The sequence below is a fragment of the Andrena cerasifolii genome, chromosome 4, assembly GCF_050908995.1.
Source record: "Andrena cerasifolii isolate SP2316 chromosome 4, iyAndCera1_principal, whole genome shotgun sequence".
Taxonomy (NCBI): domain Eukaryota; kingdom Metazoa; phylum Arthropoda; class Insecta; order Hymenoptera; family Andrenidae; genus Andrena; species Andrena cerasifolii.
Genome location: NC_135121.1, coordinates 3,089,411 through 3,109,179, shown reverse-complemented (window position 1 = coordinate 3,109,179; position 19,769 = coordinate 3,089,411). Strand labels below are relative to the sequence as shown.

The window sequence follows — 19,769 nt, the reverse complement described above, 5'->3', positions numbered from 1 at the left end:
TATTGCCTCAGACGGTAATTTGGACAAATCCAGGGTCCCTTAGGACCTCCTAAAGAATGTCGGGACTTCCCTAGACGCCCTTAACTTCGCTAGAATGGAGAGTACCTCCATTTTCAACATTCCTAAAATTACATTGAGCTCGACCTCGGGATAAAGGCGGGCAGATGCATCCCTAGAAGCCCTTCCGGGCTCCACTTCTTCTGAAAATTCCGACTTATCTCCCAAAACTGCAGTCGTATGCGAAAACTAGGGACGAGAAACGCCTCGAGAAAAAGAAATAAGCGCGATAATAAGACAGCAGGTAAAACGCAAAAACATCCAGCTCACAGTTATCCGCGGATCTAAATATGGAGCACGAGGCTATTCCTAGCATCCCACTTTCCAACCGTTTTTCAGTCCTTGCTGCGTTCAAACCAGCAAACGACCTTCCTACGACATCCTCCGGCTCGGTCAAAAAAACCTCGCCGGAAGTAAACAAGGCGACCCAGAGCTCTGTTAATCCTCCTGCCGGACGTCCCAGTTCCGTGGGACCCACTGTAAACAACATCGTTACTCGTACCGTTAAACCCCCCACCCCCGTTATATATTTCAAACTTCGAGTATAACATTGCCAAATTTGAACGCGAACTCGTCAGCGATTTCGGGAAGACGTTCACCATCAAACACCTAGGAAACAAGATCTGTCTCCAATTTGACGAAGTTGACTCTTTCAAAAAATTTAAACTTGCTTTAAGTTCGAGGAAATTTTCGACGAACTCAAAAATAAAGGACTGTGCCCCACATTCTGCGTGTCTCTCGCAGGAAACGGGATTAAAAAAACAGTCGCTTTATCACATTTATAGAGTCAACTTTCCCCTCGAGACAAAATTAAATTATTTTAATAAAATAAAATTTCAGTCCGATGGGATGGAGGTATGTAAGTATTTGCGGGTATCCGTGTATTAAAAATTACACGGATACCCGCAAATACTTACATACCTGAAGTTCGGATACGTTTACTACACGTGAAATAGGGATCTCTAATTAATACCATTAAAAAATTAATCGGATCAACCATTACTGAGATTCGATAATCGAAAGATTCTTCCAAATAGTGTTTGGCGTAATATAGGCACGGTCGTCTCGCGCTGCGTATGTACTTGACGCGAGACACTACCGTGTCTCTTGATAAGAAGAGTATAGTATTTATGTTTCATATTCAGTAACTACTTTTATCAGTAACTAGTTTCACGTTATGACAACAAATTGTAAGAGGAGAACAACAAATTCTTCTCCAATAGGTAAACTTTTTGTGATAATTCATACAAAACTTATATAATATAATTTGTTCATATTCGCTGAATAGAAGTAAAAAAAAAAAATAGTAATTGTAACAATAACCAGCACGTTCTGCATATAAACAGTTTCACTACAAGGTATCCATAACTGTATAAGCACAAATGTTATGCAGAGACAAAACTTTCTCACAGATTTAATGTTCATGTTGTAATTATTAACCAATTCGTATATAAACTGAAACAAATCCTCGCACCTATTACACCTATTCTACACTATAGACCGCTCTAAAGATTATTGGCAGGTAAAATTTATAATGAATTTATGAATAGCCATTGCAAATCAATCAATCAACATTAAGATGATTTGCGACAGGAATTAAAAACCTCTTTCCAGAGTGCAAATCACGTAATTAGTTTCTTAACAACGATAACTATCTTTATGAGTCATTAATTGACTGAGTAATCAAAGTGATCCAACAAAAATGATATATATCTTGAAATGTTCAAAATAATTAATACTAACATCATGCGTTGGAAACGTTTGGCCACTGCCAAAGTTTGAAAACATCAGCTCAACACCAGCACTCCACTCTTCAGCTATTTTTTCAGCAGAAGCGGGAACTGGTAGAAGACTAAGCAAAATTCTCGCCTCACCCTGCAAGTAATGTGTGATTTTGTTAAAACAAGTTAAGAAAAAGTAATTAACAATTGTATAAAATTATTATAAAAAAATCGACATAAACTGGCATTCATGTAAAGATTCTGTAACGCCTCCCATTGCATTAAGCCATTGCTCTAGCTAAGGCGACCGCGCAAAAATCTATTATAGTAATCCCTGTTCGTATGCAAGATCGGTGCGTGCATGCGAAACGACCCTCACCACGGTGTTGCTTATTCGTTACAAAAAAACCCTCCGCCCACACGTATCTGGTATGCCACACGAGTCAGCTACTAACGAAAATTCATATCTTTATATTTTTTATTGATCATCACGATAGCATTACCGATGAAATGTTGAGATTTTCTTTCCAAAAATGAATGCAAACATATTGGATGCTGTCCCTCAACGTGCACTAAAATTGCCCACGAAAAAAACAGGGACACAGACACTCAGACAATTCACACTAATAACTGTTAATAAATAAACTTAAAGTTTTTCGACGTAAACTCGCGAGTCGACCGAATGTTTGTCTACTTCGCGATGTGTCGATGCTCGTTTAAATAACTTAATAAAGACGGAGCTGCGTTGTCTATGAGAAGCACCAAAACGAAATGCACGTAGGCCCAAATTACTTTATAACCCCAGATGCGACAGACGGTTCTGAGTTGCTACACTTGACAGCGCGGCTCTAAATAGCCACACGAAACTCTCGCTCTTACATAGCTGATATTGCTGATGGTGGAGGAACCGACTTACTGGTAATGGGGATTGTGCAGCGCGCAGCGGCGAACAAGTTGCTCAGCCCTGGTTTAGGGCAGCGCTGTCTAACGCAGCGTGCCTTCCGTTGTCAAGGAGAGCGCGCGACGCTATGAATGCTACCATAACGGGCTAGCCAGGCTAGCGGCAGGTCTGTCATGGTCGCTTCTTTAGCGTCGCGCGGTATCCCCGCATGTTTAATTGCACGAATATCTTTGTCTTGATGCGATGTACTGTTGGTGTTGGGCGAATAGCCCTCATGTGTTCCCTGTATTTTTAAATAAAAATTTCAGGATCAGCTGGTAGGTCCTTGTGGACGAAGAAGTCTCCTGGAATTTGCAGGGTGGTGCCAAATAATACCCTGTCACATTGTATTTGGCTGCATCCCCTCCTCTTATCTCTGATGCCTGAAATTCTGCTTCAATCATGAAGAACCAAATGTCAGGTCTATCTTTTAGGAATGGTGGTAGTTGCACTTTCCTGAGTGCCGCAATCAATTCCTCATTAACGTGGCCGGCCGGTGACTAGGGCTCCTGTGTCCGCCGTTTTGAAGGTTGTGTATCATGGTTGAGCTGTGCTCGTCAAGCGTGGAATCTTCGATCGTTAAGGCAATGTTATCCCAGGTGAGCAGGCTTGTAGGCATCTTGAATAGTTCCTGAATGCCCGGCTCAAAGTTCGTTGTAGATTACCGCGGGAACACGTGGTACACGCAATCCGGTTGTATCAAGTTGGGGTCACCAATTTTGTGGCTTGGTGATGCCGAGATATACACAGTCATGATCGAGGAACCAAACTCGATAAATTTTATTAAATGATTTAATGATTACAGTGAATACTTTAGTAAAAAATGCTTTGGAATAAAACTCAACGTGGCGATTCGCTAGCGCTGAGGCGAGATCGTTCTAGAAGGTTTTTTATATTGTTGCGCCAATGGGAAGTTCCCTGGATGGCGATCGTCGCAAAATTAATTATTGATACACAAAGAAACACACAACATAAATATAACAATTGTCTGTACACAATGTTATGAACAATAAATATTATATTGCAAAGGAGAATGAGTAAATTTTATACGTCCGGTCGATATAGCGCTCGGCTGTAGATTGACGGCAAATCAATATTTGCGCCGACGAAGAAACCGACTCGGTTGTAATTTGTCTCGAATTATTCTAATTCGTGACAAATAAAGATAAAATCTTTTTTATTTGATACGTTATTTAAATATTTTTTCATTTAAATAATGCCTATCTGTGCTTGAAACCTATGCCTTTCAGAAAATATAAAAAAAAGAAAAATCGATTTTTCCGATTTCTTACAGTGCCTTCCCCCCTTAATACCTAACATAAGTGTACACATTGAAAATGTTGCAAGAAATAAAACATACCTTTTTTTCGTCATTAGGGTTCCATAACTTAATCCAAAATGAAATGTTACCATCACGTCCATTCAACTTTGTTATTACAGAGTAACTTGATACATTTTTGGCAAATATCAGGCAATCTGGAAAATAAAAATTTCCGTACATACAAATTAAATGTATGTTACTATTTTCTAAGAGTTGCTGTATGATAAGTAGATTTTGTATGTGCTAACTCCTCAATTATAAATATATTTCAGACTAAAAATGATGTTACGTTCCAAACGTCTTTATTATAAAATTTTGTTTTATGAATTATTTTTATGAAACATTGGCCGGGCTGTGCCTCGACAATGTGTAAGCATTCTGAGACTTTCGTTAATCGAGCGCAACCTGAGCCTTTGACGTTAAATATCTCAAATTTCATTAAATATTTACATAAAATAAAAAATTGAAATAAATAATTACACAAAACCTCGGGTTTTCGTATACAAGCTGTCGATTTTTTGTGTACAAGAACAGACGTCGGCTCTCCTGAACCGTTTGAACAGTAAACCTAAATATCCTTGAGTTCTCGAAGGCGGCGCAATATTTGGAAATTAACAAGCCCATTAGGTTGTCATATAACACGATTGTTTCGATCCGAAAGTATGTAATAAACATTCTAATTATGGAATTTGTTCTTCGAATGTCATTCAGTTAGGGTAGTGGTTTATACGAACAAAGCTAAATATATTCTAAGCAGATTAAACATTTATCACAAGCAAAAGGTGGTGCTTTTATTAATAACCCAATAATTATAAAAACGATGCACGGTGCAACGAGTTATAACGGTGGGACGCTGATCTTCCCCCCACTACTCGCGCCTGGCGCGGCCCGCCGCTACCGAGCGCGGCCGCGAGATGGCTGCGCGCCGAGCAGCGCTCTCGCTCGCGAAGTTCGCGCGGCGCCGCATATAAAGGTAGGATTTCCAACACGCGATCCGCCGCCGTGGCGGATGGCGGCGGCCACACCCTAAGCACTGCTCTTATGGAGATGTATGCATCTGTTTTCCTAGACGCGTTCGACCGCTGTTGTCAGTGCGTCTGCCTCGGCAGCTATCTAGGCTACTCGAGACGCAGCACAATGCGACGAGTGTCTGTTTTCAGCCATTATGGCGGAATCTCCTCCTAGCGGGCGGCTAGTGCGGCGGCCATCAGCGGCTTGACTCCTCCAAACTGAGCCCTAGCGGCGACCGCCGCGCGATCCATCGCGACAGTGGGACAGAATCCCAAGAAATAGGGGAAACTAGTCGAAATCCAAAAGTTATGGGATTATGTTTTCTTTATATATTTCTTGTAAACTAATAATATGAGCTCCTAGAAAAGGGCAAAATATCATGGCGGATCTTCTGATCTGTGTGTAAAGACGTGTCAAATTTTTTGTTTTGTGCAGAATTTTAAATTGAGTCTTTTAAAGTTTGGTAATACAAAAGAAAAAAAATTGGGGTCCGAAATGAGTAGTATCGATTTTGCAAAGTGATAGCAAATAATTAGTTACATACAGTTTTTCCATAAGAAACCCATTGAAAAAATATCAGTAATTATCGGTTTTTTAGTTACCTTCCACGAACTTGTATAATCAACATATATTTGTCGTTGCAACTGCGAAAACAAGATTTGACAATATTTGCCAATAATGGAATAATTGTCGGTTTTCTATATCATACAGTGGGGCTGAATCCCAAGAAATAGGGGCAAAATGTAATACCCCATTTTTCGCATTGAAAATGCTGAATATTATTAAGCAAGTTCATAAAAAAGTGTTAATATACAATTCATACCAAAGTTTGACGTTATTTAAAAAAATAACGTCAATAATTCCGATAAAACTAAAAAAAAATTGATAATTATACATACTATGGAAAGTGCAGAAATATTTGCAAACCTGTATCCATGTTATTCCGGTATCAATATACTAGATAGGTACTGTTCACAAAGTGTTAATACATTCTTACGAAATTATACAATACTAGTAATATGATCTTTCGAATGAATCTATCTAGTGCTCGAGTCATTGAATGGAATCGATCGAATAGCTGAATGAATCTGAATGAATCTCTATGGGCTATCGTGCCAGTATTTATACATATTCGCAGTACTGGGAACGCAGCAATAGGAATTGGGCTCGACTATTACGCATTGGTTATTCTCCGCTCGCATGGTCCGCTCTGCAGTCGGCCTACAGAGCGACTGGTTAGTGCGTAGGCACGCGTGGAACGCTCGGTTCCCCCACACAGCGTCGCCGGAAATAAGTTATAGCCTGCGTTAAATTTAAAAAATAATAATCACCAATAAAGTAACTGAAAATAGTTATTATTTTCGATTCTTCTAAAAAAACCTGCGTATTCGTCTTTTTACGTTACATACTATTTTCATCAATTTATCCTTTATTCATTCACTTTAAATGACAAACAAACCATGACAAAATGTTAGATTTTATTTGTTATATCGCGCAAGTTACTCTCGATAGTTACTCTCAAATTGTGTGTCAACTTGAGAGTAATTTAAAAAAATTTTACTCTCAGATAGGCGAGAGAAAACTCGCCGAGAGCTTACTATCCGATAGAAGAACTCTCAGTACCGTATCCACTAGAAATTGGTCTGCGCCTACTCTCTGCGGTTTCTCTCAGTTTCTTTTAAGCTACAAACGAAGTGAGACCGTGATTATGGATGTGCAAAAACTTAGTGCTTTGATTATTGCTTATAATATTTAAAAAAAAAAAAAACAGAAAGAAGCAACGTAGAAAGAGAAATTGCTGGGTGGATGAAATGAAATAGTTATATAAAATAAATAAATGGCATACATAAAATGTGTCTCGCCACTCGGCTCGACGCAAACTGCCTTGGCAGCGCAGTTCTCCCGGCTAACTGCCTAACAACACTTCTCTAGCAACGCCGTGCCTCGCAACGCCTATCTGGCAACGCCGTGCCTCGCAACGCCTATCTGGCAACGCCGTGTCCGCTGCGACACGAGCCTACTACATAACCCAGAATACCTACTCTCGCGACAGCACTCGCAGAATACGAACCTGGTTCGTATTTCGGAAGCCGCTGTCGGATAGTAATATTATTATGTATCCACTCGAGAGCAAGTTGCAACGCGTTCGCTCTCTGAGAGTTGAATGTCGCTCTCCGACAGTCACTCTCGGACGTAGTGTCCACTTGCGCGAAATACTTTCGAGAGCTTCTCGCGCGAGTTTTACTCCCAAGTGGACACGTACCTTTTACGTCTTTTTCATTTGCCATTTTACGCAATTTCGTTCGATACATATCGACTTGCTTGTTCGTAGTACGAGCGCAGCCGCCTACCGCTTAGCCAACGCTGCCGCGGGAGCTCGACCGGCAGGTTCGCGCTCTGATTAGTCGGGATTTTTTGTTAATATGTCATTAAAGAAGCTTCGGACAATATTTTCGTTAAGGAAAAAGTTGTTTGCAATCACCCCACGAATCACCCCTTTCAAGGAACGGAATCATTTTTGTTACATCCTGTATATGTATATATGTATATATTTTTTCCCTTCTTTTATTAAGATCAATGGTGCGCATATACGAGAAGAAGAAGGACAATGTGAAGGATTAAACGTACAATGTGTATGTGTGTGTGTGCGCGCGCGTGTGCGTGTGTGTATGTTTATATGTGTTTGTGTATTTCAGTAGCATAGAGTACGTTTATGATCGCGAATCATAGAATATCCTTGTCGCGTATTCACGAGTTCCGCGGTGAATCGAATCCAAGCCAATTAACGTACACCTGGTTTCCCTTGCGCGAATAATCTTCTCGACTGGATAGACGTCCGGAATGCAGATAAAGGGGTCACGACACCGCGACCGAACACCGTCGCGATATACCGTCGGTGCCAAAACGCTGCCGTTCCGCGATTGCAAACCACCGACGTTGTAATTAACAGGTCAAAGTACAGGCATAAAGCGTTTGTAGGCCCAGACTACTTAGAATACTTCGCTCGACATTGGCATGTTGACGGTGACGGCACCAATCTCCTCCTCCGTCTCTCCGGACCCCACCCATAACGGGGTCACAAAGTCTTCCACGGATGTTCTTCTTTACGCAAGAGCATAAAGTGGTACAAGAAGTAATTTTTGCATTTACTAGATATAAGAATCCATAATTACCTCGTGGTGTGGCAATGGCTCCACGAAGAGAATAAAAGTTATTTGCAAATGAAAGAAGATATCGTTCGTGGTTTGTTAGAAGAACATTGCACCCCACATCAAAGTCGAGAAAGAAAATGCAGTCAAAGACACCCACTTCGTCTGAAGCCTCGATGTTTCCTTGCAACAATATCGCAGACGCCAAAGAAAAAATACCAAACGAAACGTTGCACAGAAAATGGGAAATGTACGGAAACGCGGTATTGTTGTTAATATTGTAATGTTGCTTTATGTATAACACTATGTTTCGAGTTATTTCATATAAAACAAAATAATTAATTTCAGAAAACTGATAAAATGTATTTATTTCTTCCTTTTAGTCGTACGAATAGAATTAGTTGTGAAATATTTCGTCTATAAAGTTAAATCGTCGGTATTGTGTTGAGTCGCGAGATATCTCGTCAACAACGTAAAACGGCTGGTATCGGTTCGCGAGATATCTCGTCTATAGTACCGAAGGGATTAATATACGTGAAGAATACCTCTGTCATCACAGAATGGAACATCACAGTATTCTTTCTGAACATATTCAAAGTGTTCTTGTTCAACGTAACACCATGGTCCTCCAATGTCGCCCGTAGGGTTTCTGCAAAAGTTATCAGCTTTCTTGCGCGATTGTTCCGGAAAGTTGTTTTCGTCAAATTTAGGATTCTAAAAAATAATGCAAATTTGTTAAGTAATGCAACTTTATGTCGTTTTATCGTACTTGCCACATGCATCGAACACAGCAAATACAATATTATAAAACAGTGCTAAAATATGGAAATCATAAGTATGAAAATTGATTTCTGTCCAAAAGGTGTGTTGCAATTGTAATTCGCCATTGGGAAGTACTTGCCAGAGCGAAATGGATGAACCATTTTCAACACTTTCAGTGGCGTTGGAGTGTTGTTGCATGCTGTGAGATTTCCATCCCACGCCATGCCTTTGCCATGCACATATTTTCATGTTGACATTTTCTAGAAAGTATGAAAAGTATTGCCCGAAAGTCATACAATATTTGCTTTGAAATCAAACTGAGCTCAGAGTTCTCCACATATACATACCTACAGGTTTTTCGGCTACAAATGGGAGACAATTTCAGGGGTGTTCTATATGAAAAAATAAGTCGAAAATATAGAAATTTTTTTTTTGATATCGCGCATCATTTTAGAAAAATTAGTTTTGGATTTTAGCCAAATAGGGTAAGCAGGCCAGTAGATCGAGGATTCGTAGATTAATCAACAATTATAAAAAACTAGGTTTTCCATGTATATGATTTTTTTATGTTGTAGAAACAAGGGGGGGGGGGGATCAGGAACTTATTCCCATATACGATTCACCCCATTTAATAAAGGGAATTCGTAATAATTTATTACAAAAAAAAATTAATATGGGAAAGTGGCAATAAGACCCTTGTAGCTAGATGGGACGATATAATTCAGGCATACGAGATGGATATAGGAAGTGGAGATATAAGGTTCCTTCCTAAAATCACGCAATATCACGTCAGAAAAACTAAGATAAAGAGAATGAAAGTCTGTTATGCGACGCAGATATTTAGTCATAAGATGTTTCTTTTGCTTCGTGTTTCTGCTCGGCAGCGCAACACACAGCTCACATGGACAGGAGTAAGCATATGCTTGTGTGCAGTGCGATGAGGAGAAAGTGGGGGACGACGTTAGGTCGTAGTAGGAGATGACGGTAGATCATAGTGGGGGTAAGCATTTGTCCCACGTCCGGTCGTCTGTTTACGAGCAGTGCCACAATGACAAGGGATAGCAAGGCCCAAGTTTCATGGATTTGGGCATCCGGATGATTTCACGGCTATTAGTAGGGTCATTTGTTAGCGAACACCGTTATTTCGCGTTTACACCGAGGCGAACAGCGTGTTAGTGAATATGTTCGCAAGAAAAGACGAAAACGTTTTTGTTCGTGATCGCCTTGGTGGAAACGCAGCATAAGGGAACTTGGAATTTTTCAAAGTTGATTTTCTCGAATTTTGCTGAAAAGCGCGCCTTATTGCTTTGGGAAATTATTGTTTCTGTTAGGACTTTCACGTACACTAAGTATCAACATTTTCTGAAATTGCAAAGCCTGAACATCCCGTTGTAAGCCCTACAGGTTAAAAGTTCAGCGCTATCCCCACCACTTCTGGCTCACTCCGCTCGAGATGATTGAGGCTGGGTCCCCGCTTGGCAATATTTACCGTTCTTTTTTATAACGAATAGAATAATACGATGTCAAGAATTTTAAGATACATTGTATTCCACTCACCTTCGTATCTTCAAGCTTGTAACGTTTATGCCATAGTTTACATTTTTTCCCGGATGTGCTGAATCTCCTACTACCACTATACTCAGCTCCTGGTCCTGACAGTTTACATTCTAGTTAACCATAAATAAGTTTTTGTAAATCATAAATATGTTTGCGCATGATTAATGAAAATATACAAATTTAAATTTGCAGTTAGGGTGACCATACCTAATATTGCCCATGTTCCTAATAACGCCACTCGCTACATCTCGCAAAGTAAGCACTACAATTTATCGGTTATGCACTGAATTAGTACCTAAACCTCTGTCCGAAGACATACTGTAACTGCAGCGTCATGTGATCAACAATTACAGAAAAGGAAGTATTTTAGAGAATCTTAATAGTGTAGAAATTAATTGGATCTCCATAATTTTACATCATATTCGGAGAAGGTAAAAATCTAATAATTCTGTGAATGAAATCGATTCAAATAATTTTCGCAATGCAAATAGTGTTTTTCTTTTAGCAATATGCGTGTTCTCAATGTCGCCTGCCGGAGAACAATGGTTTCGATGCAATGTTTGTTACAGGCGGGGTCTTGAAATATGCGGAGCAGCCGAAATAAACTTTATTTGTCCAATATGTACATCCGAACGTAAAAAATTAAATATTTTAATAATCCTATTTCTATATTTTTGTAATAAAAATAAAATCAAAGATGAATAAAAAACACTTATAGAACAAGAAACAATAAAATCACATGTGGAAATGACTTTAAAAACTCCTATATACATGAATTAATCAATATTTCTTGAGTAGGCGATATTAGGTACATTTTTTTTCAGGACCGAATTTTTGCAAGTCTTACATTTTTTAATTCCTAATTAAAAATTTATAGGTTTCAACGATTCTAACTTATGCTACATGAAATACGAATAATTTCTCTTTACTTTGAAATGAATTGCATGCAAAAATATCAATTATTATTTAATTGACAGCGATTTAACTTTTGCTAGGCGATATTAGGTACTGTCACCCTACATTGTTATTATGAAAATACTAACATTGAAAGACTATCAAAAATAGTTTTGTCTCGAAGAGTACTAGCACCTCGAGAGCGAGTCGAGCTCTTTTCGAGACGGGTACTCTACTCGGCTTGCCTTATTCTCTACCGTGTCAAGTGAGACGGCTGAGTACGAGCGACAGAGCACGTGGCAGCGACAAGGGAGCCTAACGCGAGGCATAATCCGGTTAACCAAGAAAGATTACTATAAGTTATAGGAACCCGTATTAAACACACAAGAACGGTTCCCATATGCTGCCAGCGAGCCGGTTAACCCGGTTGGAGCGGATTACAAGCGACATAAGGGTCGTAGAGGTTCTAATAATCCCTATTATAACCCACGCTACCAAGAGACAGTTACCGTTATAATCAGGTAATGATAACATTAAAAGACTTTTTAAATAAAGTTGTAAAGTATATTTTGCTGTAATAATAATAACAATTTTTATTAAAAAAAGAACCGAGATTTTTCTCGCGGAACATCTGAGAAAACATCCTTTTTGGGTGTTACGTCAAACTTTTTTGAAACCGGCGCCATTTTGTTACTTTCCAACACAAATTGTTATATTCATAGCGACACTCATACAGATTAAGAATTTTTTCGAATTTTTTGTTTCAGATAAGCATGAGCTGGGAAATTATCTGCGCCACGAACATACCTCAATTTGTATGCGTCATATTGACGCTGTAAAAAAGCAATTAAAACAAATTAAAAAAATTATGTTTAAGTCAGTATCACGCATTTTCACTGTTTTGACAAAAGATAGAAAATGCGTTATAGTGTCCCAATCACTAATGCTTAGTTTACACCTGACGAGTGAGCCCATTGGGCCGAGCACTCACCCAGTCTGAACGCATATTCTAGTACTCGGCCGAGTATTCCAGCGGGGAAAATTTTCACTCGGCTGAGTAGCAGACCGATGACTCGGCCGAGTCACTCGTCACGTGTAAACCCAGCTTAACGTCTAAGCGATTAATATATGCAAATGGATCAGAGATTTCCCGCTCTCGACGCTCTCGTTTTACTTTTCATACATAGATATTTATCTATAGTTATCTATGGTAATAAAGTTTTTGAACATAAGTTTTAAGGTTAGGTTGACTCATTTTAAAATTCCCGCAGTTGTTTCGTAAAACAGGGTTTTTCCTAAGTATTTTAAAAAAAGTTTCGCTGTACTTCTGAAAACCGGTCAAACCCGATTGGGCTGAAATTTTGAAAATAGCTTCATTTTGCAGAAAAATAACGTTTGCGAGAAGGATTTTTGACGACTCGAAATTTTTGTTTACCATTTGAATGTCGTTCCCTACCTTACCGACAGAGAGGAGAATCGGATAGAACAGTTATTCAATGCATTCTTCTTATTAATCTCCTAAAATCTATAAAACAGAGATCAATTTAGAAAGAGATATCAGCTTGATACTGATCGGTCGTTCAGGGGGATGTCTTATCATTGTTGGAGCCTTACGCACGGGGCTTCGCCGTTACAATTTACATTTTATTAATACATAATCCATCGCAAGCAATACTGTATGCCTTAAAAAGAATTATGTATTCCAAGATCAGAATTCTACTGAATTAAGTAAAACTGCACCATCTGATACTAAAGGAAGTCGTGTTCGTCCGCGCGTAAGAAACGACGAATGCACAGACAGAACACAACAAAAACGTACCCAAGACCCAGAGATGGGCATTATATAGATAAAAAATTATTTAAATAACGTGTCGAATAAAAGATACTTTATCTTTATTCGTTATTTGAATCATCGAATAGCACGATTTATCTTTATTCGTTATTGGAATCATCGAATAACACGACTTATCGTTATTCGAAACACCACGGATAAATAAATTTATTCGACAGCGAAAGAGAATTTTTTTATTCGAAGAGAATTTATTCGAAAGCGAAGGATAATTTCTTTATTCGAGGAACTTTTATTGGAACCGTCGAATAAGGTTTTTATAATTATCCGTAGTTTATTCGACTTTTATTCGAAGGCTTCGAATAACTTTCGGCAGCGTGTTTATTCGAACCGTCGAGCGCCGAACCAATGATGCCAGAATCGTGGGACGTGAGACAAATGGTTACCCCCACAATGGTCTACCGTCGTCCTCCATTTTCTTCCCCTCGCACTTCACACAAGCATATCCCTACTCTTGTCCATGTGAGCTGTCTGTTGGGCTGCCGAGCACACGGACAGGAGTAGCGTATGCTTGTGTGCAGTGCGATGGGAAGAAAGAGGGGGACGACGGTAGGCCATAGTGGGAGACGATGGTAGGTCATAGTGGGGGTATCTATTTGTCCCACGTCCTACGATTCTGGCATCACTGTGCCGAACGCAGTCCAGCCTGTGATGCCAGATCGGGGACGGGTTCCTTCGAGAATTTCCCCCACCTCGCGCACACTACGCCGGAGCTGCGTGTCCGTGAGTTGGACTCCGAAGCGCCGAGCTCACGGACACGCTGCTTCGGCGTAGTATGCGCGAGGTGGGGGAAATTCTCGAGGGAACCCGTCCCCGATCTGGCATCACAGAGTGCAGCGCGGCGCGGCGGCTAGCGGACTATGTAACACACGCGTTACAATGTAGTTTCAGGTTACCGAGGTCAGTCTCCGCAGAAATCCAATAATCTTTGAAATAGCAGTTCGGATTTGGCTGACACTTGGATACACATGTTATAGTTTTTAGTGATATACAAGCCTACCTTGGAGGATTTTTCAAATGTTTAAAAATTCTTAATAATACTTTGAAATATAGTGTTTACGTTTTTTTCAATAAATTATAACTGTTGAACTAATAAACTGATAAGAATGTGCTTTCGGTGCTTACAGTGGAGACATAAGAGTACCTAATACAAATTATTTTAGTTAAAGAAGACAACTTTTTACCATTGATTTTGCAATTGTTCTTAACAAATACAATTTTATAATAGCAGTGCGCTACTTCATTGCTTCATATTTTTCTGGGTCCTCCGCATTCCCTTCGGCTGTCGACAATAATTTTTAACAAATTCCCCATCTGTATAAGGGTGGGATGTTCTCGCAATTTCCAGCGCGTTTTTATGAGAGGCTTTAATTCCTTCCATACTCGTGGCAGTATTACTAATGGAAGTGTTTTCCTACGGTCAAAACAATGAATTACTATAATGGATCTTAAAACAATGATTGATAATCGAAAAAAAAACTGTTAAAGCAAAGTAAGGCAGGGGTTATTCCACGTTAAATTGATCAACACTGCATTGTTTAGCTCTCAATGTTTGTTGTCTGCTTCAAAATACTATCCTGTGTTTATAGTTATTTACAACCCCTTTTATTTGTAATACAAACAATAATAATAGAAGGTAAACTTCTAATCTTCAATTGGGCATTGTAACCACACTTGGATTCACTTGGAGAAAGTATCAATCAATCCTTTGAAATTCTCTCTGTACAATGTACATTAAACTTTTCAAAAAGACGGAGCGATTTCGGAATTACTTAACGCGGCTGCATTGCTATAAACTTTATTTTTTTAATAAGATTTCCAAAGTCGCCTTATCTTTTTAAAACTCTTCTCTTACTTACAGGAAAATTTTTTTAAAAAATCGACTGGTAGTTTTTCGAATCAATCTAGAGATGGGAACAGCATCAAACAAATTAAGTATCAAAAGTTGAGTTTCGAATATTATTTTTTGCATTACAATTCAAGAAATTGTAAGTATTGATCATATTTGAAGAAAGGATTGCATCAGTTTTAAAATTATTATATACACAAGATAATACCTTGAAACAGAGCGCAAATATTGGATAGAATGATCCGTAGATTGTAAAATAACTTACTTTGTCTGACATGTCTTCCTCCTCCTGTAGTGATAGTTCTTTTAATAGTTGGATTTTTTAAGACGTTTCTCACGTGTGAATTGTTTATAAACAGTATAGTGCCGCTTCAAATTAAATTGTTTCGCACATGTAAATGTCTTGCAACACACAAGACATTTCGCACCACCTCTGTACCCTATAAACAGGGAGGCTTCCTCCCACGCCGTCTTAAAAAGACCAGCGCACCTAACACCTTTCTTCTCGACGTGGACGCCATTTCCACTATATTTTGCACAACGTACTTATTACCAATTACCAAGTGACAGGTTCTTTCACACTGTAAACGCGCGCTTCGCATACCATGCAAGACTGAAAGAAAAGCGGAACTGTTCCGTCTTATAGGCGGTTTACAACTAGATAATTGCTTGTTTTCGAAGCATTCGTCGGGAAACATTTGGCTGCCAAATGTTGAAAGGGCCAATCGACACCGTACCGTTTTTTTTTTCATAGATTTCGACTTTCTTCGCTCCGAGTTAATCCGTATATTGTTCTTTCGGCGGGCGGTATTATCCACCGCCGCCACCCGCGAGGCAATACCGTCATAAACTGCGACCCTCGCGGAACGCTCTGATTTTTGAAGTTCATGAAATACTATAAAAGTATTGTGTCACTAGACAATGATATATTTACCTCGAAAATTGCAGAGTGGCACATCACATTTATCGTCTATAAGTGAAGGATCTACAGTATAACACCATGGACCTCTAACATCCCCTGTTGGATTTCTACAATAATTTCTTGCACTTTTCATTGATCTCTCGGGAAAGTCGTTGTCACTTATATCTTTACTGACCTGATATTAAGAAATACAAGAAGGGATTGAATAAAAGTATATGACATAGTATGAGTTTTGCATGTGGGGTCATCGACTAAGTAGTATAGCAGACCTGGCCAGTCAGGAGTCGAAGACCTCGTTAGGTTCTGGGACTCGGGTAACAACCGAGCGCGGAACTGTTACTGTGCTAACCACACCATGGGTGTGAGGGGAACTGCAGTAGTATGCGCTCTGTTATCGCACGCTCGGCTCAGATCCGGTGTCCAGAATCGCAAAGAGTTCCCCGACTCATTGTGAAACTCTAAGATAGTCCTATCATTTCATAAGAGTTCGTGTCATACGATCATGAAAGACCACTGTAGCGCATTATTTATGAATAATATTGATTTTTTTTAACGCGTCTAACAAGGAGAGTATCCCAAGTCAGGTGTCCGCCTCCGATTGCTTTAATTTTAGGATATGTTTTAGAGAACCGAAAAATAAGAAACAGGTGTCTTTTTATTTTGACCTGTTTGCCTGTTTGAGGGGTGAAACCACCCCTCAAAGTTATAGAATTTTCAGATGTTCGTCTCCGATTGCTTCGGTCAAAAACCAAAGCAATCGAAGGCGAGCACTACCTATTCTCATGAAATTTGAGGGGTGGTTTCACCCCCCAAACATGCAGACAGGCTAAAATGAAAAGACACCTGTTTCTTATTTTTCGGTCCTTTAATACATATCCAAAAACCAAAGCAATCGCAGGCGACCACCTGGGATACTCTTTTTGTAAGAACGACCAGGTAAAATTTTAGAACGAAATTCCTAAGGGTACAGATTTTACAGGCAGTTAAGTGTGACGGGCTTACAATAGGTGTTTATTTAAAGATGGGTTGTGGCGCAGGTATAACACTGCCCAACAAAGTTTAACATTTTGTCTGTTCTGTAACATTCAATAGCTGTGTCTTATAGATTTTTGTGCGTTGAAAACGAATCCGCAAACCGTTTGTCGCCATCACTCTCAGTTTTCGTGAAATTCGACTTTGAAAAAAAAAAATACAAATTTTCACCTTTGAACATCTTTTGTGTTCAAACAGTAATAGTTATTCGGTTGCTTTTTATGTCAAATTATTTTATGAACCCTCGTGAGCACAACGATATAAGTTATTATTGAATTATAAACTTTTAAATATATTTAAACAACGATCAAAGGGAAAAGAACACCCGAAATGCACAAATTTTTGCAGATATTTTTCTATATATTTCAAAAACTAAGGGTTTAGGAGAAAATCTGACTACTCCACACAATACAACACATATTTAAAGATAAAACACCTTTTGTTTTCAATACAGAACACGCTTGGCGTCAAACTCTATCTACGTTTTCACGTAAAAAATACAATTCTTGACCGAATCGGGAAATCCAAACGGGATTTTATTCGTAATTACACTCGCTCCCGCGCTACCCTCTATTGTGAATTTTCATACCCTCAATTTCTTTTACGGACACTTCGAAAGAAAAACTTTTTCGGGACCCTATCGTTTAAACATATGACAATCATCGTATAATTGTTTCTTAACAATGCTAGAACATCGCGCGATAGCCACGCATGTGTAATTAAGGAATTTCCTTTTTACAACGATGCAGCATGCCGTGTATATCAGAGGCAGGAGTAGGAAAAAATGAAATAATTTTTTGTTATGTTCTACACTTGTAGTAGAATACAGTGCAAAAACTTTTAGACCCTTACATTATATACTTTTTTCTAGGCAAAATCATAAAAGTCACCTATGTTTTCGTGCTATTTGACTAGAAAGTGCCCTTCATTATTTTGAGGAGTGTATTATTTATGTTAAAAATATATATAGCCATTTCCACACAAATTTTGAATCTAGCGCCCGTTACGTGGGTAGTCATTAGTGTGCGCGTGTGTGGCGCGCTGGTAACGGAATGTTCTAGAAGGTTTATGGTAGCGAACGTGTGCACATGGTGTTCAAAGTATTATTTTAGTATTATAATAAGTTTTCATATGTAATAAGCAGAGTTTAATCTACTTAGTTATGTTCTTCAAGTAAAAGTTACGGTTATATAGGGTCATCCGTTAAGACTGCAAACTACGCCGGTGCGAACAGGTAAAATGGCAACAGCACCTCACGGACGCATTCCACTACAACCGTGCACTGGCCCCACGTTCGGAGAGCTACCAGCGACCGCTGGACTGCAGTGATGCCCGAGCTTCGAGAATTTTAGGATGGTCTCTTTCAAATTAACGTTGCAAAGAGCTATGGGGAATTTTCCGACCCAGGTAATCGAGGCGCGCCCTTTGCTTTTATGATCGGTTTACTACTCGCACCCCAGATTACTGGAATAAGGTTTGAAAACAATGTCGACTGGTCTCGTACCCGTTTTCATTTTGTGACGAAGCCACTTTGTCACGCGCCGCGCGAACGTGCGGCGCCGTAATAATCGACTGAGTTCGCTCCGCGGCCACCAGGCGGCTGCCGCCCTGCGACTGTTCTCGCGGGCGAACATGTACGGCCTCCCGATATAAAGGCTACGGCGAGCGGAATCAGGAGCTCTTGTGCATGATAGCTATACCGCTTCACGCAGCAAACCAAGACACTCGCTTTTTGATAACCCCGAGGTGTGTCAGTGTCGGCCATCGCCACTACTGTACCATTACCAGCCTCTGTCCGACGTAGAGCTAATAGGTCGAGAGCAATCTTGCGCTCCTTCTACGCGAGAAAACTGCCTCTGCGCCCATTAGGCAGGTCAGAGCCCTATTATTTACGTTATTTTGGGGGAGCCTTTACAAAGCAAAATATTCATCTCAATTTATTTTCAAAGTAAACATTCTGGGATTCTCGGATAATTCCGACGTTTTTTCAGAAAATCTCTAAGGTGCGTCCCAGAATGAGAGAGCCACCTTAGAAATTAACAGTTCTAAAAGTTCGGGTTAGGTTAGAAAAAAATTACAATACCACTTTATTCGTATTGTTGCGAGCACCCTTTGGATGTAACTCCTCGCGACAGGAACAAGAGGATAGCGAGAAGAACGTAATCGGATCGATCGCCTGTCAAGCTGTCATTCGATAGCTAGACTCCATTACGTGCAGACGCATCAACACTTTTCTCGCGCCTTAGAGATTGTATTCGGCTACTTCTGTTCTTGTTTAATGTTCTGTTTCCTTTACTGTACTATCACATTAAATTCTTGTTATGCCAAGCCGAAATTATAACAGTACGTTTATGTAATATGTATTTTTGCACAAATAACACAAAACAAAAAAATTTCCGGCATCAAAATTAAAAACAAAACAGAACTAGGTCCCAAAATGATAGAGCCAACTAATAGTGCTACGATATTGGCACACAATGTTTGGTTAGCTCTATCGTATTGGCAACAATGGTGAAACAATCAGTTCAAATGTTTTGAATTGACAGACAGTTGAAACGTATTAGCGTAAAATACACGTTGCCAGTATGCGAAGAGGAAAAATGGTTAACGATTTAGAAAAAGGACAAATTGCTTAAAGCCAACATGTCAATTAGAGAAATTGCAAAGAGAATGAAACGTCCCCGACACGTTATTTCTAATTTTAA

The 19,769-nt window shown here is 39.5% G+C and overlaps 2 protein-coding genes across 3 annotated transcripts in view; one reads left to right on the top strand and one right to left on the bottom strand.

Moving 5' to 3' along the window:
* Positions 1–19,769, top strand: part of LOC143368046 (putative cytochrome P450 6a14) — a 63,906-nt gene that overhangs the window by 23,057 nt on the left and 21,080 nt on the right. The window lies entirely within an intron of this gene.
* LOC143368026 (plasminogen) overlaps positions 1–19,769 on the bottom strand; it is a 95,305-nt gene that overhangs the window by 73,254 nt on the left and 2,282 nt on the right. For both annotated transcript variants that reach the window (XM_076810359.1, XM_076810360.1), the window contains exons 2-6: positions 16,045–16,207; positions 10,519–10,628; positions 8,745–8,913; positions 4,079–4,194; positions 1,801–1,932 (exon numbers count right to left, since the gene is read on the bottom strand). In XM_076810359.1, coding sequence (XP_076666474.1) covers positions 1,801–1,932; positions 4,079–4,194; positions 8,745–8,913; positions 10,519–10,628; positions 16,045–16,207 — 690 coding nt within the window. The remainder of the gene's footprint in view (positions 1–1,800; positions 1,933–4,078; positions 4,195–8,744; positions 8,914–10,518; positions 10,629–16,044; positions 16,208–19,769) is intronic.